This window comes from Hemiscyllium ocellatum, chromosome 16 (genome assembly GCF_020745735.1).
Source record: "Hemiscyllium ocellatum isolate sHemOce1 chromosome 16, sHemOce1.pat.X.cur, whole genome shotgun sequence".
In the NCBI taxonomy this organism is placed as follows: domain Eukaryota; kingdom Metazoa; phylum Chordata; class Chondrichthyes; order Orectolobiformes; family Hemiscylliidae; genus Hemiscyllium; species Hemiscyllium ocellatum.
Window position 1 is genome coordinate 49,578,907 of NC_083416.1, and position 27,872 is coordinate 49,606,778.

Here is a 27,872-nt window from a genome sequence, read left to right on the forward strand (position 1 = left end):
TAATTGACAGCTGCAAGAACAAACTTTATTTGGAGAAGCTTCCAAATACCAGTATCATTATACCATTCCACAACGAAGGCTGGTCCACGCTCCTTCGAACTGTGCATAGTGTCTTAAATCGCTCGCCACCAGAGCTCATTGCAGAAATCATACTTGTCGATGACTTCAGTGATAAAGGTAAACGAAAAGTTGAGGTTGAACTTAACTTTTTTTTAAATTGTGGAACAGTTATGGATTAAATTAATTAAATCTTCAATCATTTTGACTTTTCAAACTAGCTTTACCAATAAATACAACTGCCTGCTCTATTTTCTAAATGATGAGAAATGTGGTTTCAATAAAATTTGAGTTGCTATGGCTTGGCTGTTCTCATTTTTGGACTTGACATAACTCAGTTATTGTTTTCAGTCTCAGACAGCTAGCTGTAATCCTCAATATGGAGCACAATATTCAAATCCCAAAGGTACCATTCAAGGAAACTAAGGGTGTAACTATTTGGCTAGTTCCGAATATGGGAATTTATTTAATAGACTTTTTAATGAGTCATAAATTTTGTTTGGATACACAGTTATTTTTAAAGGTTAATACACTATATCTCATGGGATTGGCTTTTTCTCTTGCTCAGTCATGAGCTAAGCATGTTTTGTCACAATTTTCTCTTCCTTCAGAAGTTAAAGATTTAATGTAGATTTTATTACCATTTCAGAAACAATTTAATTACGTGAATGTTCGATTTATCTTTGGATTGGAACTGTAAAAATTTGATTTCTGGGTTTTAAGAGTTGATATGAAAATTGATAAATCTTTTACTGGTGCAATGTAGCCTCAGTAAATAGGATACTGACCTTGCACTGCCATAGTATGCCCAAGGCTATTTTGGCAGGATCATCACCACCTAGAAGGAGGTGGAGAAGACCAACAAATGCTGGCCTTGTAAACCCGGAGAACCGTAAACATTTCCTTCTCCTGTGACCCCTGTTGAGAATGGCAAAATCTGCATAAATAATACTACCTTCTAATTCTTGCCTCAGTTGCACATTATCTGAACTTGAACTCACATAAATAACAACATATGGGTTAAAGCCATGCAATAGTAATATAATGAGTGTGGAGGCCTTTTATGCTAATAGCCCCTCTTAAGGTTTTGTTGTTGTAATATTCAATTTTTTTGTTTCTTTACAGTTTTCTCTAGTCACTATCAAACGCTCTAGAAATATTAGAAATTGTACACTTCTCCAGTTCATAATAGAGAATTGAAAAAAGAAGTTAGGGTGATGAGTGAGAATAGATTAGTGGTTAGCAAAAAAAATTAATTTTTATATGAAGATAAAATTGTAGTAGAGTTAAAGGAAGACTGGATGTAATCAGGAAATCAGCAAGATCATCTCTTATTTAGGCAGAAGTCATAACTGAGGTGCTGAACACTTCCCATTTGTCTTCACTTAAATAGACAAGTGTTATAAATATCACAAAACAAGGAGAAAATAGAGAATATTCAGGATGGAATCTGTGGATGAAGAACACATACTTAAAAGTATTGGGAGTACTCAAAAATAAAATCACTTGATTTAGATGGCTGCCTTGTTATTTGCTGAGAAGAGTAAAAAGGAAATAGAGGATCTGGCCACAATTTTCCAATTCTGAGACAAAAAAAATTTTTGTCTTTGACAAGTAGTCTTGATTACTTGGAAATCTTTCAGAACTATATTGTACATTTTTCAGTAGAGTTTTAAATTACATTGCTATATTGTGAAGTCTCTAATTGTAGACATTAATAGAAATCTCAAACAGTCACAAATATATTAAGTAAATTTGAAATGCAAAGACTAGTATAAGCGATGACATGATCCTTTTTTTTCACAAGGTGCATATTTTCATTTCTAACATTTCTCAAATAGCAGAATTTGCTTCAATTGAACCACCACACTTGTTGGTACACTTGTCCTCCATCCATGCATTGCGTGAAAGTTTTTTCACATTGCATTTACTTTAAAGTAACGTGCTGTCATTCTCTATCCTTTTATGAGTACGAACAGTTTCTCCCCACTTACCTTGTGCAAATCTCTCATCATTTTAAAACTGGTCTTAAATTTCATCTCAGCCTTCTTCTCACCAGACAAAGATGTGCAAGTGATTCGTCATAGTAAATTGCCCTATAGTGTCCAGCAATGTGCAGGCCAGATGGGTTAGTTATAGTTAGTGTGGGGTTATGGCAGGGGGGGGTTGGATCTTGGCAGGATGCTGTTTGGAGGATGCAGACTTGATGGGTCGAACGGCCTCTCCACACTGTAGGGATTCTATGAAAACTTTCCCAACCTCTCACTCCGTCCTCGTGATTAAAATTTATCATCCCTGGACAAATTCTTGTAAATCCCTTTGCACTCTTTCCTTTGCATTGATATCCTTCCTGAAATGTGATGCTCAGAATTATATATCATATTCCATTTGTGATATAACTAGTGTCTTCTGCAAGTTCAGCATCTTCCTTGTTCTTGTGGTCTATGCCTTTATTAATAATTATTAATGCTTTATTAGCTGCTCTCTCCACCTTTTATGATTTGTGCACTTACACACCAAGACATTTCTACTGTTGCACACATTCTAGAGTAGTGCCCTTTTACTTTACATTGACTCCCCATTTTCTTTCGACTAAAATATGTCATCTCTCAATTCCCCACATTGAACTTCATCTGTCATCAACTGTCCACTCCTCCAACCTGCCAATGCCCCTTTTGTGAAACTCCACATGTTCTCTTCACAGTTACTGGGCTTCCAAGTTTTGTATTGTCTGCAAACCTTTTAATTTTTCACTTAATTTAATTTTCACACCAAAACTGTAGATCATTAACATATAGCAGCAAAACAGCAAACCCAGAAACCTCCACTATAAATCTTCCTGGAAGCTGAGAACTATCCATGAACAGTCACCCTGTTTGGTATCCCTCAGCCTGTTTTTTGTATCCATATTGCTTCTGTCACTTTTATTTGCACGCAAGACTGATGTGTGGCACTGTATCAAATCCTTTCGGAAGTCCATTAACAGCTTGTGAAATGTTTCGGTTTGCTTGTCCAAAAAAAACTCCTAAGTTACTTAAGCATGCTTTTCCTTAAGAAAACCACATTGAATTTCCTGAACACACATTTCTCCATGTGACTATTAATTCTATCCTGAATTATTGTTTCGAGAGGTTTCCCAACAACAAAGTTAACTGGGCTGATTCTTGCATCATTTTTTAACAAAGGCATAATGTTTGCAATTTTCCAGTCATCAGCACTTTGTGAATGCAATGAAAACTAAAAAATGGTCAATAATGCCTGCAGAATTTACACTCTTACACCTGTCAGGACTGTGAGACACAGCTCATCTGGTGTTTTATCAACTTTACATACAGACAGCTTATCCAATACCACCTTTTCAATTTTGGACCCTTCCAGTTAATGAAATTCCTTCTCCGTCACCATGGCCTGGGTAACATCTATTTCCTTAGTAAATAAAGACAATTGCAAAATATAAATCCCCATAACCTTGTGCCTCCAAGCAATAGTCTCCCAACCCCACATAGCTCGCTTCTATATTCTTCCCAAGGTCCACAGACAGGACTATCCAGACAAACCTATTATTTCTGCCTGCTCCTGCCTTACAGAACTCATCTCCTCCTACATTGACTCAATATTTTTTTCCTCCCCTTGTCCAGTCCCTTCCACTTATGGATTCCTCTGACGTTTTATATCAGCTTCAGAATTTCCAGTCAAAGGCTCCAGCTGCCTCTTCTTTTCCATGGATGTGCAATCCTTTTACATATCCATTCCACATAGAGATAGTCTCAGGGCTCTCTTCTTCCTGGAAAGGCCTGAACTGTCCCTATCAACCATAACCTTTTTCTGCTTGGCCAAGCTCGTCCTCACTCTGAATAACTTCTGTTTTAACTCCTCTTTGACTATTCTTCAGGTCAAAGGATGGCCATGGGTACCCACATGAGCCCCAGTTATGCCTATCTCTTTGTGAGGTACATGAAATATTCCTTGTTCTAGTTCTACTCTGGCCCCCACCCACAACTCTTTCTCCAGTACATCTATGAGATCATAGATGTTGCTTCTCTCTCTTGTCTGGAATTGGAAAAGTTTATCAATTTTGCTTCCACCCTGCTCTCACCTTCACCTGGTTTATCTTTGACTTCTCCCTTCCCATACTTGGTATCTCTGTTTCTATTTCTGGGCAAAATCAGAAGTCACATGACACCAGGTTATAGTCCAATGGGTTTATTTGAAATCACATGACAAAGGAGCAGTGTTTCATCCCAGTACAACACATCTTCCACGTGAAGCAGCACTTTATCTGCACTTTGTTCAATTTAGTCTACTGCATTTTGCATCAAAATGTGGTCTCTTCTACACTGGGGAAACCAAGTGTGGACTAAGTGACCATGTTGCAAAATGCCTATGTTCTATCTGCAGAAAAAACCCTGAGCTTCCAGTTGGCTGCCCTGTCTCTGGCTTGCTGCAGTGCTCTAGCGAAGTTCAGCACAAGCTGGAAGAGCAGCACTACATTTTCCACTTGGGAACTCTACAGCCTTCTGGACTAATATTGAGGTCAACAATTTTAGTGCTTGAGGTACCTTACCCCAACCTCCACACACCAGACCTTGTCATCACGTGGTCTGCTATTACGCTCAACCCATTATTAGCCCCCATTAGCAGCTATTCATTCTCCTAGGCGGACCAGTATCCGCTCCTTTGTCTGTCCAACTGTTGTCTCTCTTTGGGCTGTATCTCTACCTATCATTAACTCTTCTCCTCATGCCCTCACCCTATCTTTTGCATAAAAAAAACAATATTTTCTGAGTTCTGAAGAAAGGTTACTGGACCCAAAATGTCAGCTCTGATTTCTCTCCACAGATGCTGCCAGACTGCTGACATTTTCCAGCAATTGTTTTCTGTTGCTGAATACTTTTCTTTTCTGATTGACCTATTTAGGGACATTATTGCATACCCTGGGAGGTAATTATTGAATCCAGATCTCCTACTTCAAAGAAAGGGATATGACTACTGTGCCACAAGATCCTTTTATAGATGCAAAATATTCAGTTAATTCCTCAACCATGTACACATCCAAAGATGTGCAGGTTAGGTGAATTGGCCATACTAAATTACCCAGATTGTTCAGGGATGTGTAAGTTGGGTGCATTATTACATAGAACATAGAAAAATACAGCGCAGTACAGGCCCTTCGGCCCTCGATGTTGCGCCAACCAAACCCTACCTAACCTACACTAGCCCAATAACCTCCATATGCCTATCCAATGCCCGCTTAAATGACCATAAAGAGGGAGAGTCTATCACTGCTACTGGCAGGGCATTCCATGAACTCACAACCCGCGGTAAATGTAGAGTAATAGGTTAGGGGAATGAGTATGGGTGGGTTACTCTTCGGAGGATGGGTGTGGACTTGTTGGGCCAAATAGCCTGTTTCCACATTACAGACATTCTATACTTCCATGTGCAAATCACTCACTTTTTTTTTGTCTCTAATTGGCACAACACCTCTTTTTACTACGCTTTTTCTGTTTATCTACATTTAGAAAATTTGGAATTCCTTTTATGTTAGCTGCTAGTGTCTTCTCTCTTCCTGTCTTCTCTCACTTGTTTTTCCACCTCTTTTCTGAACCTTGCCTCTCAATTGTAGTTTTTAACTTGACAACTATCATGGGCCCAGTTCTTCTTCTTCATTATCTTAATTTCTGTTTCCTTTGTTACGTGGATCTCTGTATTTGTTTGCCCTACTTTCCCTTTTTAGAGAATATCCCTTAACTGTGCCTGAACCATTTCTTCTGATAAGATAATCCATTGTTCATCTACAGTTTCTACCCTCCTGTCCATAACCTTTTGATTTCAGTCTATCCAGTCCATCTATGTATTTGCCCTATTCAAGGCAATCGTCCCCAGATAATTATTGTGACTCTGGATTTCTACTGTCATCCTAAATCTTGTAACACAATCATCACAGTCCATAAAATATTTTCTCACTGACATTTGATCGACTTGGTCCACATCATTCCCAAAGTTCAGGACTAGCAGTGATTCCTTTTTTTTGTTGGTCTGGACATATACTGCTGTCAAATTCTGGATCAGTGGTGCTGGAAGAGCACAGCAGTTCAGGCAGCATCCGATGAGCAGCAAAATCGACGTTTCGGGCAAAAGCCCTTCATCAGAATGTTTGTCTTCCTCTTCTTTTCCATTTGTCCCAATCTGCATTCTGTCTATCATAACTACACTACAATTGCACCTCTCTGTAATTTCCACACAGATGTGTTTATCTATATCCTTTCCACTGGTGACTGAATAGACTACACTAAGCAATGTAATTGCACCTTACTTTTTCTTCTGTCAGTGACAAGAGGGAGAGGGTGAATTAAATTATTTTTACTTTCCTTTTTCCCATCCATAACAGAGTTTTAAATTTTTCTTTTGTTTCATTTTCCCTTTTGAACCTAATCAGGTGTGTTTTCCAAAACCTTGTTTGTGAAGTTCAATTTTAAAATGACTCTGAATAATATATGTTAACTTAAAACAAAGTAGAATGTATTACTGTATTCAAAACCCATGGGAATGGTTCATAACATCCACTCTAATACAAACACATACAAGAAAAGAGAAGTTACAAATTACTTAAAGTCAAAGATGTCAGAATTAGTTTGTGAGTTAATGAGTCCAGTGAGTCAATGCCCTGTAGTGGTTCTTTTATTTGTGCACCAAAGTCCGTTTCACAGGAGAATAAATGCCTCCTGTTAAATTTCTGATGACTGTACAGTATTTGTAAGTTAGGAATTGATTTGCTTTGCAGGAAACATACAAGATTTATTCCTGGAATGTTTGAGAGGAGTTGTGAAGAGAAACAAATATTAGCTAAACCTGGAGTTGCTTACTTCCCTTGTGTTCCAAGCAGACTGACTAAAGACATCAAAAACCGTACAGTTAAAGACAATCAAACAACCCATAACATGCACAGAATGTAGAATTAGAACCAGCAGTAGGCCATTCTGCAGCTTGGACTTGCTTCATCATTCACTAAAATCATGGATGAGCTATTTTTGTTTTGAATTCTATGTTCTTATTTACCCCAATAAGCTTAGATTATTGTTAGGCAAGGGAACACCATCTTCTGCAGTAGAAAGTTTAAAAAGTTGCACAACCCTGAAAAAACTTTTTTTTCCTCATTTGTGTTTAAAGGATGACCCATCTTTTTAAAGTGGTTCTCCCTAGTTCTGGACTTATTTACAAGATTTATTCTTTTCTTGTCCACTTGTTCAGATCATTCAAGATCTTCAATAATGCAATCAAGTCACCCCTCATTCTTCTGAATGCCAGTGGAAACAAGTCCAGGCTGTCCACTGTTTCCTTATAAGATGACCCATTCATACTAGGTAGCAAACTAGTAAGCCTCCTCTGAAGCCCATCCAAAGCATTTATATCCATTCTTAAGTAAAGGGACCAAAATTGCACAATTATTCAAGACATGGTCTCACCAGTGCCCTGTATAACTGAAGCAGAACATCCTTCCCTTTATATAAAACAAAATATTATAGATGTTGGAAATCTGAAATAAAAATAGAAAATACTGGAGAGGGTCAGGAGTCTGACAACATCTATTGAGAAGAAACAGTTAACATTTTAAGTCCCATATGACCCCTTCAGAACTGCTTCAGGATAGTTCTGGAGAAGAGTCATATTCGGTTTGAAGTATTAGCTCTGTTTCTCTCTGAACAGATGCTGCCAGAAATCCCTACCTTTACATTCAATTCTTTCTCATGATAAAGGATAGTATTCCATTCATCATCGTCTGTGACTGAGGTTTCTGGCTTAACTCACCTCAACTTTTGACTTTGATCGCTTGGCTGAAAATTATGCTTTGCAGCAAATGTCTGTGGAATTATGAATGGGTTTAACAGTCACCTTTTTGAACAATGGCACTGCATTCCGATTCAAAGGAACAAAGTGTTTTATGTTTTAAATGTGAATCCAGTATTGCAGATAGATTAGGACAATATTGTTCAGTTTCAGTGGGGAGGTTCATCACTTGAAATAGCATTGCTCTTTTTTGCATCACAAAGGGTATAATCCTTATGGGGTAAAGAAGAATTATTGCTTTAATTAGCCAGACTAATTATATGGGACAAAAATGAATTATTGTTTTAATTAGCCAGACTGAATTTTGTTTACTTAAATTGATGAGCCTTTGCAATTTGAAATCAAAAGAATAGATGAATGGATTTAACTTACATTATTAATAACAGTCCTATTTTCCTCAATTTATGACAAATAGCAAAGAGGCATTCTCTGAAGAATTCCTCTGTTATACAATGTCTCTATATGTACACAGCAGTTATTTAGGTCATTATCGTAAATACCTTATGTTGTTGGCATATTTGTAATAAAGGCATGTCTATTTATAAAATATGATAATACCCTCCAAGAAAATTGTAATCTTCAGGAGTCTTCACTAAAAACTGCATCTGACATAATTTAGGTTACACTCTTTGAGTTTTGAAAGAATGTTAGATAATATTGGAATAGCATACATGCAAATCCAATCTTTGCTGCAGTAAGTGACACCAAGATCAAGTTCGTTAAATCAGATTTCTAAATGCCAAAAGTTTATAAATCTCATTAAGGTTTAAGAACAAAAACATGAAATGTGTAAATGTCTTTCAGCCTTTCAAGTTGAAAAATATTTCAGATTCTGTACAAATTGCTTTCTTTAATTTATGTGAGATGAAGTTCCGCTTTAGTACTTCCATTCCTCAAGGACAAATTGTAAAATTACAGTGAATTCATTTAATCTTTGTTCCCACATGATAAACCTAGGCCGATTGCTACTGTACGATAGCATATCCATTCCTGGCTTTGGAGGTGATCCAGAAGAGGTTTATAAGAACAATCTGGGGGATGAAGGGCTTGTTATAGGAGGAGCATTTGAGGACTCGGAGTCTGTACTTTGAGTTCAGGAGTATGAGGGGAGAATCTGATTGGAACTTACAGGACATTGAAAGGCCTGAAAGAGTGGATGGGAGATGATGAGGACAAGATGCAACCTCAGAGTGAAGGGACAATCCTTGAGAAGTGAGATGTGGAGGAATTTCCTCAGCCAGAAGATAATGAAGCTGTGGAACCCATTGCTGCAAAGGACTGTGGAGGCCACGTTATTGTGCGTATTTTAGAAAGAGATAAGTTCTTGGTTAGTTAGTTTAGATTCTCTACAGTATGGAAACATTTGGCCCAACAAGTCCACACCGACCCTCTGAGGAGTAACCCACCCAGACCCATTTCCCTCTGATTAATGCACCTAACACTATGGGCAATCTAGCATGGCTAATTCACCTGACTTGCACATCTTTGGACTGTGGGAGGAAACTCCCGTAGACACGGAGAATATGCAATCTCCACACAGACAGTCGTGTGAGGCTGGAATCAAGCCCAAAGCCCTAATGCTGTGAGGTAGCAGTGCTAACTGCTATGTCACCATGCTACCCTGCGTAAGGGATCAAGGATTACTGGGAAAAGGCAGGAGAATGGAGCTGATAAAGATATCAGCCATGATTGAATTGTGGAGCAGACATTTGGGCCAAAAAGTCTGTTCCATTCCTGTGTCTTATGGTCTCATGTTGTTGTTCTAGTGGCTCCATTAACTCTGATTAAGTTCTGCAGCACATTTCATTACTTTACTCAACAACATTTCTTGTTAGAATTTATCCATGTTTGACTTAATTATATTCCTAATGAGATTCATTAAGCTACTATTTTGAATATTATTGACATTGTGTTCGTTATATATGAAAGTGATACCTGTGTTTCACTTTTACCTTATGACATGATTATGCATTCAAGATTTTTACATTTTCATCAAGCTAAAGGTTAGAATTTTGAAACAAGATAGTTTATTAGCTCTGTATTTGCATTTTGACAAGTGTTTATGTACATGAAAGGCATGCAGAAGTGGTTAATTCTATTTTTGATCTTCCTCCTGATCTCTGCAGTACTCCACCAGCTTCATGGAAAAGTATCTGACTCATTTGCTGACATAACAGATTGTGTATAGGGAAGAAAATAGTATTATTTAGTGTGTAATACAACTGTAAGATGATAAAGGTTAGCCTGATCATTGACAGTGTTTGTAATAATTATTTAATTAAAAAATTTAGAAAATGCTAGAAATGCATAATAGATCCAGCAAATCTTTTCTTTTTAGACACTGACCACTTTCAGCATTTTGTTTTGTTGATGGTTTAATCTTTTGTTCTTTCTGTTTCCTCTTAAATTAGGTGGCAAGTTTAATTTTTTATTTGTTCATGATACTCTACCAATTTAGCATCTTATCTAAAAATTAGTGCCTCCAACAAACGTAAACTTCTTGAACACGTAATCCAGCATGATACTTCAGGGATGTACTTAAAAAATTGGTCTCAACCGTCATCTTTTGAGTTGCAAGTGTTCCCAATGAAACTATGGCTGATACTAATGACCTAAAGAATAAATCACCTTTTGAAGGATAAATAAGATCTATTCAAAGAAATCAAAAGATACTGATTTTTGCCAGTGGACTAGAATCATGGAAAGTTATAGACACCCTGTGTAATTGGAATGGAAGCTCACAAACGTGGAATAGAATATCAAGAAAAGAAAATAGACCTGTATGTTGACTGGAAGAGATTACTGAGTAAAGGGAATAATGCGGGAGAGTGAAAAAACTCCAAAGAAATCACTGAACCACATCCTCCTCTTGTTAGTGGCAAACAGTTTGTCTAAGGCTTTCAGAGCAGTTTGAAAGAAAGCTAGATTTTGATATTGGGTTAAATGTGAGACCATTTTCAGTTGTCTGCTAAGACTAAGATTAGTTTTGGGAGATTAAGGAAGGGGGAGAAGTGTTGAGTTTACAGATCTTATTAAATTATGCATGTTTTGCTGAAATTATATTGGAGAGATTAAGCAGCCAGAGTCAGGGAATGAAATACATCTAAAGATTTAATAACTGACCTACATTCCAATATTTTAATACTCTGCTCTGAAAGCACCAGTAATTAAAATCCAATAAGTTTATTGTTTTTGGTCAGGGAATAACAGCACAGAATAATAGTTTTTGTTTCTGAAGCACATGCTGACAAAATTAAGTCTGACATACTTACATATGTCAATATTATTGACATGGATTATTGGTGCAAGAGTAGGCCATTCAGCCCTTTTGAGCTTGCTGTGCCATTCAAGATGACCATGGCGAATCAAGCATTTACATACCCTGTTCTTGCTTTCTCCCTTTAGCCCTAGGATCTATATCTAACTGTTGCCAAGAATTCCACAGACTTAGCTGGGTGAAGGAACTTCTCCTCCTATCAGTCCTATATGGTGTCTGGGCTTCCTGGTCATGAGACCATCCTTCCTGCATTTACCCTGTCTGGTCCTCCTAGAATTTTATAGGATTCCATGAGATGAACCTTTTTTTTTAAAGCTCTGGTGAATATAATCCTAAGAAATCCAGTCTCTTTGTATATTGTCAACCTGCCATTCCAGCAATCAGACCAATAAACTTCTGTTGCACTGCCTCCATCGTCTCAGGTAAGATATGATCTCATCAAGGCCCTGAACAATTGTAGTAAGATATCCCTGTTCCTGTGGTCGAATCCTCTTACTATGAAGGCCAACATGCTATTTACTGCCTTCACCACCTTCTGTACCTGCAGGCTAACTTTCAGCGAGTGGTATACAAGGACACCCAAGTCTTGTTGACCCTTCCCCTTCCCCAACCAATCGTCATTAAGATAATAATCTGCTTCCTTGTTTTTGCTACCAAAGTCGATAACTTCACATTTATCCACAGTGTACTTCACCTGCCTTGCATTTGCCTACTAACTAGACTTGTCCAAACCACACTGAAACATTCTCCTCAGTTTACCCTCCAAACTTAGAGATTTTACATTTAGTTCCCTCATTTATTATTAATAATACAGTTAAAAGCAGAGATCCAAGCACTGATCCTGTGGTACCCTACTGGTTACTGCTTGCTGCTCAGAAAACAAAAGGCCTATTTTTTCCTCCTCTTCATTTCCTGTCTGCCGACCAGTTCTCTATCCATGTCAGTACACTGCCCCAAACCCATGTGCTTTATTTTTACATGCCATTTCCATGTAGAGCCTTATTAAAAGCCTTCTGAAAATCCAAGTAAACCACATTCATTGGCTGTCCTTTATCAATTCTACTAGTTACATCCTCAAAATTCTAAATTAAGTATGATCTCCCTTCCATAAATCCATGCTCATTCTCAGATTCTGCTACTGTTTTCCAATTGCTCTCCTGATAAATCTTTTATAACAGACTCTAGCATTTACCCCACTGTCGATGTTAGGCTAACCAGTCTATACTTCACTTTTGTCCTCCACTTTTTCCAAATAGTGGAGTTACATTCGAATCCCTCCAATTCATAGGAAGTGTTCCGGCATCTGTAGAATCTTGAAAGTTGGTCACTTATACATCCACTTTCTGGGTGCACTTTATTTGCATTTAATCCTACAAATTACCCCAATAACATTCCTCTACTAATACTGATTTCCATTAGTTCCTCCCTCTGACTAGATCCCGTGGAACATTATTCTGTCCTCTTTTGTGAAGACAGAACCTAAATATGTGTCAAATTGGTCTTCGATTTCTTTGTTTCCCACGATATCTTCCCCTGTTTCTGACTACAAGAGATATTTTGATATTATTATTGAAATCAAACAACACAATATTGAAAAACTAATATTTTTAAGGAATGTTAGACAGCCTTTGAGTCAGATAGTTTGGCAAAGTCATACCCATGCCAGAGAACCTAGGCAGAATTTTAGACCTACATGGAGGAACTAAGTTGGCCAGCTGACAGGCCAGCAAGAAACCCTTGCTCCACAGCCATAATGTGCTGCTGTCTGGAGCTGCTGACCAATACGAATGGCTGACAGTTCCACAGTTCTCGCAACACTGCTTGCTGTTATGTCTGCAGCCAGTGCTAAGGATGAGGCTCAGCAAAACCTGGGGACAAGATAAGTAAGCGACATTATGCAGGGAGGGCTAGATCATTCTTGGACATGGGGATGGAGTGATGGATTTTAGAGTCGATGCGGGGAATCCATGCAGAAGGCATGCTCTGGTGCTGGGCTGGTCCCTGCCTATTTTAGGTACCCTTCTGCTAAAAATCATACTCTGCAAAGACATGTAAAATCTAGCTGCTTGATATCTGCATTCTATTCTTCTCCCTCTCATAAAATCCACTTTGGAATGATTAAATTGCATATCTCCTTTCAAACACAAGTGATTTGGCATTCACATTCACTTTGTAAATTAAATGGTTGGATTTTGTACGTTTAGCAATGTGCCAAATTTTATGAAGTAATCAATGGTAGTTTTGGTCTTAGTATTTTCAATCGATTTCAGTATTTTTAAGAAAAGTTCCTAATTAGTTACGATAATCACATTTTTAGTTCAGAATGAATGAATTTATACTACATTTATACCAATAAGGGAAAAGTAATCTTGTTGTTTGTAAAGGCCTGACTCAGTGCAATGCTGCAAGATAGACTTGCAGGCTTCTTCCAGGAAAGTATATTGATGAAGTATCAGATGCTCTTGTTGGGTTAGGACTAAACTCAATTGTTATTGGGTATGTTGGTGGCACTCTATTTTGTTCCAAATAAGAATCCAGGATTATTGATTTTCATCATGAGGAATATTGAAAGGAATAAAGAAATATTGTGCTTTAGAACATATCAGTCTGGTCCTGCTTAATTAGATTACTTAGTGTGGAAACAGGCCCTTCAGCCCAACAAGTCCACACCGACCCGCCGAAGCACAACTCACCCGTTCCCCTACATTTACCCCTTTACCTAACACTACGGGCAATTTAGCATGGCCAATTCACCTAACCTGCACATCTTTGGACAGTGGGAGGAAACCGGAGCACCCGAAGGAAACCCATGCAGACACGGGGAGAATGTGCAAACTCCACACAGTCAGTCGCCTGAGTCGGGAATGATGTCATGTAAGTTGTGAGACACGGTGGCTCAGTGATAAGCACAGCAGCCTCACAGCACCAGGGGCGTGGGTTTGATTCTAACCTCGGGTGGCTATCTGTGTGGAGTTTTCACATTCTCCCTGTGTCTATGTGCCCTTCTGCTAGGAGCTCCAATTTCCTCCCTCAGTCCAAAGATATGCAGGTTAAGTGACCATGCTAAATTGTCAGTAGTGTTTCAGGAAGGGGCACGCAGATGGGACTAGTTTAGTTTGGGTTTATGTTCAGCATGGACTGATAGACCCTTCGGTCCAGTTTCCGTTCCGTTTAACTCAAAGTGCAGTCTAGGTGGTTAGCCATTGTAAAAGTGGATTGTGGGGATGGATGGGGGAACAGTCTGTGGGGGATGCTCTTCAGAGGGTTGGTACAGAATCAGTGGGCCAAATGGCATAGCATGGATTCCATGATTCTAAGTTATTTCAGATCTCGTTATGAAATAGAACAGAAACATTGATCAGAACCAATAGTTTCTGCACTTACTTTTATTTAATTTTTCCAAAAAGAATATTTGAAAAAACGCTTGGAAGAATATATGGCACGATTTCCAAAGGTCAGGATTGTACGGGCCAAGAAACGAGAAGGTTTAATTCGAACACGTCTACTGGGCGCCACAGTGGCAAAAGCAGAGGTCATAACCTTCTTGGATTCACACTGTGAAGCAAATGTGAATTGGCTGCCCCCATTGCTTGGTAAGGAGCAAAATCATAAGTTTTATCATCCTTGGAGAAAAGTTGTGATCGTTGGTTTTATTAATTTATGAATCACAGTTTTAAATTATGAGATGTTCCACAACATGATCCTTTGAATTGCATATACCCCATCATTATTTTTTAATTTGAGCTATGGTAGGTTTTTTAAAAAAATTAATAATATGTAATTTGTCTCTTTAGTGCAGTACTAAATTAGGTAACATCAAAACTAGGTATCTCGGAGTTAATGCTTCATCTTTTGTATCATGTTCTAATGACCTTTGTGTACTAATGATCGTGAAATTAAGTTGACTGAATTTGAAATTTGTTCACAGTGGGACTTGAGAAGCAGAAAAGTATATTATTTTTAAGTGGGAGGGTCCAAGGGGAATTGAATAAGCATGCAGAGAAACTGAAAGGAAAGATGGAAATATAAACTGTAAAAGGGGAGTAAAAAGATTGTGGTTTCATACTCCCACAATACCCTTTATAAATTTGTAACTACTCTACACCCAAATTCTCAATGATCCCCCCCCCCCCCCAACCTGGAAAGGAGGAAAGGCATTTGGTCTAGTCTCCTTAAGTGATATCAGCTGATCCCTAATATAAGAGTACATGTGCAAACAAGTTTAGGGTTTGTGGAAATAAGGACAAGGTAAACAGCTCACCACAGTGCAGTGTCCAGGCTTGCTCAAAAGTATGATTACTTCTTCTCAAAGTCCTTGTTCTCTTGGATCTATTCATTCATTCATTTTATTTGAATTATGTTTTGCTTTTCATTGAATGTGGTGTATATTTTGTCATATTATGAATGTCTTTCAATTGAATCCTCTTCAATATTTCAGATAGAATTGCTCAGAACCGCAAAACAATTGTGTGTCCTATGATCGATGTTATTGACAATGATCATTTTGGATATGAGACGCAGGCTGGTGATGCCATGCGAGGAGCATTTGACTGGGAAATGTATTATAAACGTATTCCAATACCAGTAGAGCTTCGTAAACCAGATCCAAGTGACCCTTTTGAGTAAGTTTAATTCATTTGAAACATTGGTGATCAACAAGGATAAGGCTGTTGTTAAGTGAATAAAGATTTTTGATAGCTGTTGTCCTAGTCAGTTCACTTATTTCTTTAAAAATAGGATGAATTTATTTTGCCTGCAGCCTTTCCTCCATTATCAACACACCAATAATAGTGTGATCCATTTTAAAACAATCGTTACAAATGCAAACATTCATCTTATTCATTTTTATAACCGTGCTTGCCTGAAGTGCTCCCACATGCTCTTCTTTCAACGGTTCTCGGCTCCTATTAAGTGCTGTCCCGAGACCTGAATTGCAACAAGTTGGGTTTCTTGATGTTATACAGATTGAGGGCAGCTGGTTTCTGGTTGCGTCCCTGGGACCCCGGTCTTCCCTTTCCATGTTTGACCACCATGGTGCAGAGGTGAGGGGCCTGATTTGTTGCTGTTCTGAGAGATACAGGCAGACAAGTGAATGCCATTCAATTGGGCCTAGGATCTTCTCAGCACCTTCTCCTCTTCGTTTCCATCATCATGTTCCTTCTGCTGCACGCCTATTTCTTTATGAGATGTAAGGAATAAAAGTACGAATAATTAAATTGGAATCAGTAAGACAGAGAATGGTTTAGAATCTTCTCTTCATGGGATGGGAGTGTGACGATGTAAATATTCAGTCATTAACCTGACACCAGCAAGATCTCGTCAAGTTTGCCATTTCCCTCGACAGAACATAATGTTTGCCTGCTAAGTCTATGGACTCCCCTTTAAAGATGGTCAAGGGTTTAAAGCTAGAGTTGCATCCTCCGAGGCCTACCAGTAAGCATTTTGCACCTCATTTCAGCAAGAAGATAAAATAATTGAAAGCTAAAGGTTGAGGGTGTATGTTTAATTCAGCAGCTGCCTAACAGAATGGGAAAATTTAAGGAAGTTAAAGAAAGTTAAAATTCAAATCACCCAACGCCAGGTTATAGTCCAATAGGTTTATTTGGAAGCACTAGCTTTCAGAGGGTTGCTCCTTCATTAAGTGGTTGTGGAGTATTACACAGAATTTATAGCAAAAGTTTACAGTGTGATGTTACTGATATTATATATTGAGAAAGACATGGATTGTTTAAGTATCTCATCTTTTAGAATGAACATGTTGGTTTCAATTCTTTCATATATAAATTGCAGAACTTCTTTAAAGTTACATTCTCAAGTCAACTTATCATGTCGGCTCAGCTAATGCATTGAAGTTGTGAGGTTCCCTGTGTGAGACTGTCTACGCCACAATGTTCAGATTGATTCTAATTTAAAAAAGGGATTTACAAAATTTTACATGAACTTGTGGAGTTTTTGAGCAAAATAAAATGTAATTCTGTAAGTACAAATTCACCCCCCAAACGTGTATGTAAGACACATACACTTATGCAGACCCCCTGTCTCACACAAGCTCTCTCTCATATGCTCACGCATACGCTCCCACCTTCACGGACACAGGCACCCTCTCACAGACATATACTCCTTTACACTCTCACTCATACACAAACACATACTCTCTCACAGACACTCATAACCCCACGCTGCACACGCACGCGCGCACACACGCACACACACACACACAAAAGTTTGTTGGCTTAATTTGTATTTGCAGAATAACATTTTATTTTGCTCAAAAACTGTCTGAATCCATGTAAGATTCTGTATATTCATTTTTTTAGATTAGAATCAGTCTGACCATTGTGGCACAGACCGTCTCACACAGGGCATCGCACAATGAATGCATTATCTGGGTTGACATGACACCAATTATTAAAGTTCACTTGCGAATGTAACTTTTAGAAAGTTCTACGATTTATATATGAAAGCACGGAAACCAACATGTTCATTCTAAAAGATGAGAGACTTAAACAACCCAGGTCTTTTTCAATATAAAATTTCAGATACATCACACTTTTGTTACAAGTTCTATGTCTTACGATCTTATACTCCACAAGCACCTGATGAAGGAGCAGCGCTTCGGAAGCTACTGCTTCCAGTTAAACCTGTTGGACTATAGCCTGGTGTTGTGTGATTTTTAACTTTGTACACTCCAGTCCAACACTGGCATCTCCAAATAAAGAAAGTGTTTAAGTCTGTTGAGGTGGAGGAAGATAGCACGTGTAAATAATTCATGTGAGGGGAGTTAGAGTATCTGTTGTCATATGTTTAAATTCCCTTCACCAGAGATTTATGACAATGATGCCTTAAAACATATGATATTCAATATAAAACTGAAAATACTCGCATTGGTCTGGAGTCCAGTGGTGTCCAGCTATGTGCCACCGTGTGCCAATGTCTTTCACACCACTGGACTCCAGACCAATGCGAGTATTTTCAGTTTTATATTGAATATCATATGTTTTAAGGCATCATTGTCATAATTCTCTGGTGAAGGGAATTTAAACATATGACAACAGATACTCTAACTCCCCTCACATGAATTATTTACACGTGCTAGCTTCAGATAGCACATGCTGTACTCCTGGCTGACCTGGTTGTATCCATACCCAGAAATCTGTACCCCTGTCTTTAGTCCCTTTCAGGAAGGTTTGGAAGTGAAAAGCACATGTTTGTTGATAGTAGAATGCTCTTCCTTTCTGTCTTTGCAATTGCTGCAAAGACTATTGTCATACTTTAAAATTGCTTTTTTTAATTTCAAGAGCTGGATGAGTAAAATGTTTTGTTAACTGCCACCAGTTTTTATTCCATTATCCTAACCAGCTGTTTGAACATTTGTCAGGAAATGTCAAAAATTGGTTTCCTTAATTGACCTTTAATGTGAGCCATTACTAAAATTACATTTTTCCATTTCTGCTTCTTTCTCCTCCTAATTCTTGCTGGAAGTGTTGGCCCATCCATTCTCCAGCTTCAGATTTGACCTATCTGGTCTTCCTGCCCTCAATAATATATGCGTGAACTTAGCGAATACACTGCAACTTGTATTTTCACAAAAGGAAGTGTCATGTCTGCCCTGTATGAGAGTTCAAAATTCTACTCCTTCCTTTTCGAATCTCCAGCCTGGCTGTACCCTTCTGACTTAGTAATTTCCTCTTCTTTTGTGATCTCTAGCATTAGACATCATCTCAATCTTGTTTCATCCCTCTGTTTCACAACTGGTGCATGCTTAATTCAACAGCTTTCCAACATTCTACTCTGGTTTTTCTGCATAGACAGCTCTCCCCTTGCCTTCAAATTGTTCTTTTTTTTTAAGAAATGACCTTGATTCCAATTCCATTCTGTACATTCTCCTCTTCTCATGGTTTATATCAATGATTAAATGCCTGACCCAACACTTCCTGTTTACGTTTATATTTTAGTTAGAGCATTGTTATAGAAGTTATCACTCTACTTATTTCCTTCCAGATCACCTGTCATGGCTGGAGGTTTGTTTGCTGTTGATAAAAAGTGGTTCTGGACGCTTGGTGGTTATGATGCTGGTTTGGAAATTTGGGGAGGAGAACAGTATGAGATATCATTCAAGGTAAGCTGCATATTGTGGATACATTCAAAGCATTCTCAACTGAGTTTCAGGGTCATATAGTATCACTAAAATTCTAATTGGTATCACACATTAAGCTGCCAAATCTCATAAGGATTAAATATTATTCTACCTTAATTAGAAACCTTTCATAGTTAATGAAAATGGCTCAGCTTTCCCAAGGTATTGAGTATTTTGGAGCATAATGTCAGCAATTTTCATCTCTGTGATTTATATTCTTCTAAAATATTCAAGTTATAAGTTTCATTTGCAACTGATGTCTAGAATATTGAGTTACATAACTGGCACAGATTCTCATTATCAGTAAAGACGACACAGGATGGATTTTTTTCTATTAGATGAAGGTTTTATTGTAACTTATGAAAGATCTTTAGAATTTTAATAAAGTAGAGGTGGAACATTTTCACTTTCGGAAAAGTTCAAAACAAGATGTGAATTTTAAAAAAAAATTCTTTAATAAATTTAAGTAAGAATATGAAACTTGCCACAACATGGGGAAATTGAGGTGACTAGAGTACATAGATTTAAAGGAAAGCTGAATAGGTATGTGAGGAAGAAGCTGATAGTTAGATGAAGAAGGGTGAACAAAAGGCTCCAATGGTGCCACGTTTCTGCACCACAAAGTCCATTCAACTATCTGATAACTACTATTAACTCAACTGTAACCATCTATTTCACTGAGATTCCAGTTCTAAAGACCGAGTGGAAGGCAAAGTCATTGCATTCTTATGGATTGTTCTCTCTGATCATTTCCCCTCCTGTCCCTCTCCTTCGGTTCTGAATTTGGCAGTAGGCCTGTGTTTCCTCCTCAATCTCTTAGTTTCTGGTGCTTTCACAGCACTTGATGTGTCCTTGTCAGTGCTGATTCATCACCCAACAACCTTTCCCATTTGTAGTTCTTTCCTCTTTTTATTCCCATTGATTGTGGGACATTATGCATGTTTTCTCACTTTGCATCTTTGTACTCTCTCTCGGTCTCTTTCCTGGCAGCGGTAAACACTTGCATTCTATGCTTGCTTTCAAATATTAATCTCCATCTGTATGCTTGCATTTTCTCTTTGTTGTCTCACCCTCTAAAAATCCTTTTGCAAATTCTCATTAGCCTATTTTGTAAATGTTAACTACGTTTTTGCTGGATTATATTAAAATAATATTGGAATGTAAAATAATGAAAAGGGGACCAAATTAATTGCATTTCAACTCTGCTCTGTCTGAAGATTACTCTTGATTCTCAACGCCTGTATGAAATATGATGGGGTGTTATATAAACTTGAATTCTTGAAGGACATTTTGTTAGCTAGATCATTTTAAAGTAGTGATAGTGTAAATTAGGCAAAAAAGAACAGAGATTGCTGGCAAATCTCAGCAGGTCTGGCAGTATCTGTATAGAGATAGGAGACTTAACATCTCAGGTCCAGTGACACTTCTTCAGAACTGATTGTGGCTAGGAGAAGTTTGGTATAAATGAAAAGAAGTGTTGAGGGGAAGGGGAAAGTAAATGTTAGGTGAAGAAGGAGCTCAGAGAGAGAACAACAGTCGGACAGACAAAGGAATGGGTAAAGGTCAATCTGGGAGAATAAATCGTTCCTCATGGCGAGCTTTAGTCACTGACAACGGGTTGTGTAGTCACAGCCCATGTGATGACAAGGCCTGGTGTGTAGGGGTTGGGATAATACTATGGGCGAAGGTGCTCAGGCCCTAACGTCATTGATCCCAATCTTGAGTCAAGATAGCAGCAGGGTTTCCAAGTGGAAAATGAAGTGGTGTTCTTCCAGTTTATGCTGAGCTTCACTGGAGCACTGCAGCAAGTCTGAGACACAGATTTGGCAGGCAACTGGAAGCTTGGTAATTTTTGTGAGTGGCACGTAGGTGTTCTGCAAAGCAGTTATGTTACAGGTTTCACTATGGTTACCTTAAATTTACATGATTAGTATGTTGTTTCTGACTGGGGTTTCAGGTATGGATGTGTGGTGGGCAGATGGAAGACATCCCTTGCTCCAGGGTAGGACACATCTACAGAAAGCATGTTCCTTACACGATTTCAAGTGGATTTGGCTTGCCCAGAGTAAGTAATTTTCATTTTACAGGTCTGTTAACTTTTTAAATTTTTATTGTTGTAGCTTGTTTGCTTTTCTCTTAAAAGAAAGTTGAGACCAAATGATATTACATTGTTTAAAACCCAGGTATGTTTGATATGCACTTGATAAAATAATTCCATAATTTAATTCAGTATTCAAGATTAAGAAACTTAAGAATTGGCTGATGCATTGAAAACACATGATTCCATGCTGAAAGCTTGTGCTCCTCATCTAGCCAAGCTTTTGCAATTCAGTTACAGCACTGGCATTTATCTAACAAATTGGAAAAATGCCCATCATGTCCAGAAGAAGTGGAGAAAACGGAATCATCCAATTATCATCCTGTCAACATTTGCTTGATCATCAGCAAATTGATGAAAGATGTCATCTGTAGGATTATAATGCAGTACTATCTCACAAATAACCACCTCACAGATGTTCAATTTAGAGCCAGAACCACTTGACTCTAGCTCTGATTACAGTATTGTTCCAAACATAGATTGAATATCTGAATTATATCAGCAACAGGACACCACTGCAAGAGTTCATGAGGGCAATGTTCTATGCATGATCATCTTTAGCTGTTTCATCAACAACTTCCCTCCAGGTCAAAAGTATGGATGTTCTCTCCTGTTTCCATGTTTCGTTCCATTTGCAACTCAAACAGATAGTGAAACCACATGCTGCAAGACGTGGGCAACATTTTGGCCAGTGTTGATAAGGAGTAGAAAGTATTTGCAATACATAAGTGCCAGGCAATAGCTATCTCCACAAGAGAGAATTCAACTACCCACTTGTGACCTTCAACCCTTTAACCATCAATATCCGGGGGTGGGGGGGGGGTTGCCATTGATCAGAAAATTAATTATTTCAGTCACAGCTTTTTTTTTTCATTCTCAGGAGGTTGGAATCACGGGGTTAGGCCAGCATTCTTTTTGCTTGTCTTAAATTACCCGGGAGAACGTGATGATGAGCCACCTTTCTTGAACTACGACAGTCAAGGGAAGTAGGTTTATCAACAATACTGTTGGGAAAGAAGTTCCAGGACTTTGACTTGGTGACAGTGAAAAAATGGCTGCATTGTTCCAAATCAGGATGATATGCGGCTTGGAGGAAACATTTAGGTGGTGACTTTCCCATGTGTCTGCTGTCCTTGTCTGCCGAGGTGGTAAAGGTCATGGGTTTGAAGGGTTGCTGTCAAGTTATTTCAGAAAGTTGGTGCAGTGAATCAGGTTGATGTTAAACACTGTTATCGCTGCAGTGGGTAGGTTGCTAATCAAGTGATCTGTTTTGTCTTGGATGATATCAAACTTCCTGAGTTTTGATGGATTGCACCTATCTGGACAAGTGGAGAGTACTTCATCACACTCCTGATTGTGGATCATGGATAAGCTTTGGAGACTGGGATCAGTGAAATTGAACATTTAATTCTTGCTGGAATAATGGCAAGGGGGACTGGTCAGTTTGGTGGTTATACATCTAGAGGATCTTAAACTAAAACAGAAAGTACTGGAGAAACTCTGGCAGCAGCTGTGGAGATAGAAAGAGAGGTAATGTTTTGAATCTAATGACTCTTCTTTGGAACTCTTGGATATAGCAAGAGATGGAGTCATGAAGAGATTTAAACCAAAGGTGAAGATTTTAAATTTGAAGCATAGGGCTTATGATATCAGTTGAGAAGATTGTAACAAGAAGAAACAAATTTAAGATAATCACAGAAGAATTAAAGAGATGTATTTAAAAAAAAAACTAAGGGAACATAAGATTCTAACCATAAACTATTGTTGCTATAGAGTGCAAAGTTTCTGTTTAAAATTTAGTTAGATTGTTCCTAGAAGAGGGCTTTTTTTTTTCTATAGGGCTTATAAAGACAAGCCAAGAGAGCTAAGCCAATTACTTTACTCAAAAAAACTTAAAGCATGAATGACCTGTTTCCATAATTTGAGGATGTTGCATAAGGATTGTGGAAAATGTGGTACCTTTCTATTCCTGTACAAGGTATAAGGAGAACCAAATAAAACAGAATACTGCAGATGCTGAAGGTCTGAAATAAAAACGAAGTGCTGGGAAAATGGGCAGATCTGACACCAGCAGCAGAGAGAAAAACATTAACATTTCAACGAGTTTTGAGAAGATTTGTAATTCAGGTTGAGGTTCTAGATGTAGGTTTGCTCGCTGAGCTGGAACGGTCATTTCCAGATGTTTCGTCACCCTACTAGGTAATATCTTCAGTGGGCTTCTGGGCAAAGCACTGTTGATAATTCATTTGTGGATGTTGGAAAACATGTTGGATGGGGAAAACAACAACAAACTGCCATTCCTAGATGTCACAGTAGAGCAAACAGCCGATGTGGAACTTCAAACCAGCGTCAACAGGAAAACACATACAGACCAAATATCAAACTACAGAAGCAATCAACATTTCAAATCCAGGACAACAACTTCGGCATTGAAGAAGAACTTGGGTTCTAATAGAAATGTTAATTCTGTTTCTTTGTCTACAGATGCTGCTAGATATCCTGAATTTCTCCAGCTCTTTCTGCTTTGGTAATGAGGAAAATCAGACGGATGGCAAGCCAGTTTTCCCTTCATCAGGAAACTCTTACTGCCTCATTTTTTTTTTAGTTACCACCTTAACATTTGAAAAATGCTGAGGGCAGGTATTAAAATTTCTTCCTGAATTTCTCTTCAATTGACAGTACATTTTTAAGCTGATGACGCAACTCCTCAAACATTAAAATAATTTGTATTACTTTGCTTTCACCACAGATGATGGGCACAAACACCATCTCTTGTATTTTGTAATAAAAACAACCGATGAACTCTTCAAATTGCCTTTGGCTGTCTGCACAAGTGGTAATCAGCTTAAGCATTTAACAACAATCTTTGAAGAGGCATCTATCTTGTATGTTTTTCTTTTGGTCAACAAGTCCATTTAGATCCAAATTAAAGGATGAGAACAAGTTCGGTTCGGCACTGGTCCCTGTTAAGTCTTGTGCCGTCCTACGTATCAGTTTGGCATGATGGATTTGTAATGGCAGAGGATGTGTCACAAGAAAGTGCAAAGTGGAACACATGTTTCCGAATATAATTATGATAATAGGTTGGGTTGAACACCAACTCATGGAGTCACAGAGGTATACAGCACAGAAACAGACCCTTTGGTCCAACCCGTCCAAGCCAACTCAGTTTAGTCCCACTTGCCAGGACCTGGCCCGTATCCCTCCAATGCCTCTTAAATGTTGCAATTATACTAGCTTCACCATGTCCTCTGTCAGCTCATTCCATATACGTACCACTCTCTGTGTGAAAAAGTTGCCCCTTGCGTCTCTTTTCTATCTTTCGCCTCTCACCCTAAACCTATGCCCTCTAGTTTGGACTCCCCCACCCTTGGGAAAAGACTTTGTCTGTTTATCCTATCCATGCCCCTCGTGATTTTATAAACTTCTATAAGGTCACCCCTCAGCCTTCGCTCCAGAAAAACAGCCCCAGCCTGTTCAGCCTCTCCCTATAGCTCAAATCTTCCAACCCTGGCAACATCCTTGTAAATCTTTTCTGAACCCTTTCAAGTTTCACAACATCCTTCCAATAGAAAGGAGACCAGAAGTGTACACAATATTCCAAAAGTGGACTAACCAATGTCCTATACAGTCGCAACAAGATCTCCCAACTCCTATACTCAATACTCTGACCAATAAATGAAAGCACACCAAATGCCGCCTTCACTATCCTATCTACCTGCAACTCTACTTTCAAGGTGTTGTGAACCTGCACTCCAAGGTCTCTTTTTTTTCAGCAACACTCCCTAGGACCCTACCATTAAGTGTATAAGATCTGCTAAGATTTGCTTTCCCAAAATGCAGCACCACACATTTTATCTAAATTAAATTTCATCTGCCACTCCTCATCCCATTGGCCCATCTGGTCAAGATCCTGTTGTAATCTGAGGTAACCTTCTTCGCTGTCCAATACACTTCTAATTTTAGTGTCATCTTCAGACTTACTAACTGTGCCTCTTATGCTCACATCCAAATAATTTATGTAAATGATGAAAAGTAGTGGGTCCAGCACTGATCCTTGTGGCACTCTACTGGTCACAGCCTCCAGTCTTAAAAAAAACCTCCACCACCACCCTCTGTCTTCTACCGTGAGCCAGTTCTGTATCCAAATGTCTAGTTCTCCCTGTATGCCATGAGATCTAACCTTACTAATCAGTCTCTCTTGTCGAACCTTGTCAACGCCTTGCTGAAGTCCATATTGATCACGTCCGCCGCTCTGCCTTCATCAATCCTCTTTGTTACTTCAAAAATCTCAATCAAGTTTGTGACAAATGATTTCCCACGCACAAAGCCATGTTGACTATCCCTAATCAGTCCTTGCCTTTCTAAATACATGTACATTCTCTTCCTCGGGATTCACTCCAATAACTTGCCTATCACCAGCAGCAGACCTATTGGTCTATTGCTCCCTGAGTTGTCCTTACCACCTTTCTTTAATAGTAGCACCATGTTAGCCAACTTCCAGTCTTCTAGCACCTCACCTGTAGCTATCGATGATAGAAATATCTCAGCCAGGGGCCCAGTAATCACTTTCCTAGCTTCCCACAGAGTTCTAGGGTACACCTGATCAGGTCCTTAGAATTTATCCACTTTTATGTGTGGATAAATTCTAAGACATCCAGCACTTCCTCCTCTGTAATATGAACATTTTTCAGAAGTCACCATCTATTTCCCTACATTCTATATCTTCCATGTCCTTTTCTGTTTGAAGTTAATTATTAAATAAGGTTTCCTTTCCCCTGTTAGTAGAATTGTAAACCCAGTTTTCAAGTATAAATTGAGCAAATTTATGTTGCTTGTTTTGTAAATATAGAAGTCACATATATAATTTAAATGTTTGTATACTTCAAAGAATAGAATTCAACAGTGATGTAGTCTCAGGCTTATTTTGAGTTAAGACCCTTGTTGGGATTTTTAAACACATTTTATTGAATTTTAATGATTATAATGGGAATAGATTTAACTGTTTCCATCTCTGTGTGAGACTGAATCACATTGTGAACAAAATGTTTGTGCTTACCAATTATTACATTTGAAATCAATCAGCAGTCATAGTTGGGTGAATTGAAGTTTGCATCCAGAACAAGCTACTGGTGAGGACTTCAGATTAACACATATTATATTAAGATGAAAATTGGGGGCTGGAGGAGCTTCAATTTCAATATGACTGATTACTTTATGTTCAGGTATTTCCATGTGTCTAACCTTTTCGATAAGAAGTTGGCAGTTTAAAAAAAGGTCTCCCAAACTAGACATTGTTCTATAAAGCATCAGTAGTTTGCAGTCCATGTTTATGTACACTCAAACAGATCCCTTGAAGGACAGAAATGATAACAGAGCAAGGAAACAAAAAAATTAACTGATTAAGACTCATTAAAACAGAAACTCCAGATTCCAACTGATTACCAATCCACATTGATAAAAACTTCTCATCTCCTAACCTGCTTGAACTGCAGTAATTCTAACCAAATGGATTTGCAATGTTTCAAGTTAATTATTTTCATAATCAAAGAAGGGACCAATAACTTGTCGTTCATATAAATTTGTTTGTATTATAGAATTTGAAACGAGTTGCTGAGGTGTGGATGGATGAATATGCAGAGTATCTCTATCAACGAAGACCAGAGTATAGACACATTTCTGCTGGTGATGTAAATACACAGAAAGAACTGAGGACTTCCCTTAATTGCAAAAGCTTTAAGTGGTTCATGACTGAAGTGGCATGGGATTTGCCTAAATTCTATCCACCAGTGGAACCTCCAGCTAGTGCCTGGGGTGAGGTGGGTATGCAAAAATTTATAAAGGACTATTATCATTGGCAGGTGTAAATAGGTGTTGGAGAAGAAAAGATAGTACAAGTATGAGATGTTTTGTGAGGTCATAACTGTAATGGAAACAAGTATCTCAATAAGTATACACCTTGTGTGCATAACCACAGCAGGCAGTTCGACAGTAGAAACCTTTGTCTCAGTAACATTATTGTTTCCTGAACTGGTGACTAGGTAAGAAATAACAGATTAGTAATAGGTACCAAGAAAATATTTGAGTGAAGTAGTACAGGTAATAGAAGACCAGATGATGGCTAGGTAAACCATTGCAATGCGGAACTGAATAGTTACATAGATGCAGAGTGAAATGTATGGTAAATGTTTTTCTGTTTTCCTTGTGTAAGAATTACAGAAACAAGGATTGATGAGTTAGAAGGCTGTGAAGCAGGACAAAAGTGTTACATATCAGATGGAATTATTTTCTGAACAGATGCCAGTGGAGCTCTAACAGTGAATATGAAGATAAAATTGCAAACAAGATTCCACCAAAGATGGTGATTTCTTCCAAAAGCAAAATACTGCAGATGATGGAAATCTGAAATAAGAGCAGAAGATGCTGGTGAAATTCATCAGTTATAAAACCATAAG

General features: G+C 38.3%; 1 protein-coding gene across 2 annotated transcripts in view; it reads left to right on the plus strand.

Moving 5' to 3' along the window:
* LOC132823210 (polypeptide N-acetylgalactosaminyltransferase 10-like) overlaps window positions 1-27,872 on the plus strand; it is a 96,989-nt gene that overhangs the window by 54,854 nt on the left and 14,263 nt on the right. For both annotated transcript variants that reach the window (XM_060836817.1, XM_060836816.1), the window contains exons 4-9: window positions 11-177; window positions 14,590-14,775; window positions 15,621-15,804; window positions 19,184-19,301; window positions 21,277-21,384; window positions 27,015-27,236. In XM_060836817.1, coding sequence (XP_060692800.1) covers window positions 11-177; window positions 14,590-14,775; window positions 15,621-15,804; window positions 19,184-19,301; window positions 21,277-21,384; window positions 27,015-27,236 — 985 coding nt within the window. The remainder of the gene's footprint in view (window positions 1-10; window positions 178-14,589; window positions 14,776-15,620; window positions 15,805-19,183; window positions 19,302-21,276; window positions 21,385-27,014; window positions 27,237-27,872) is intronic.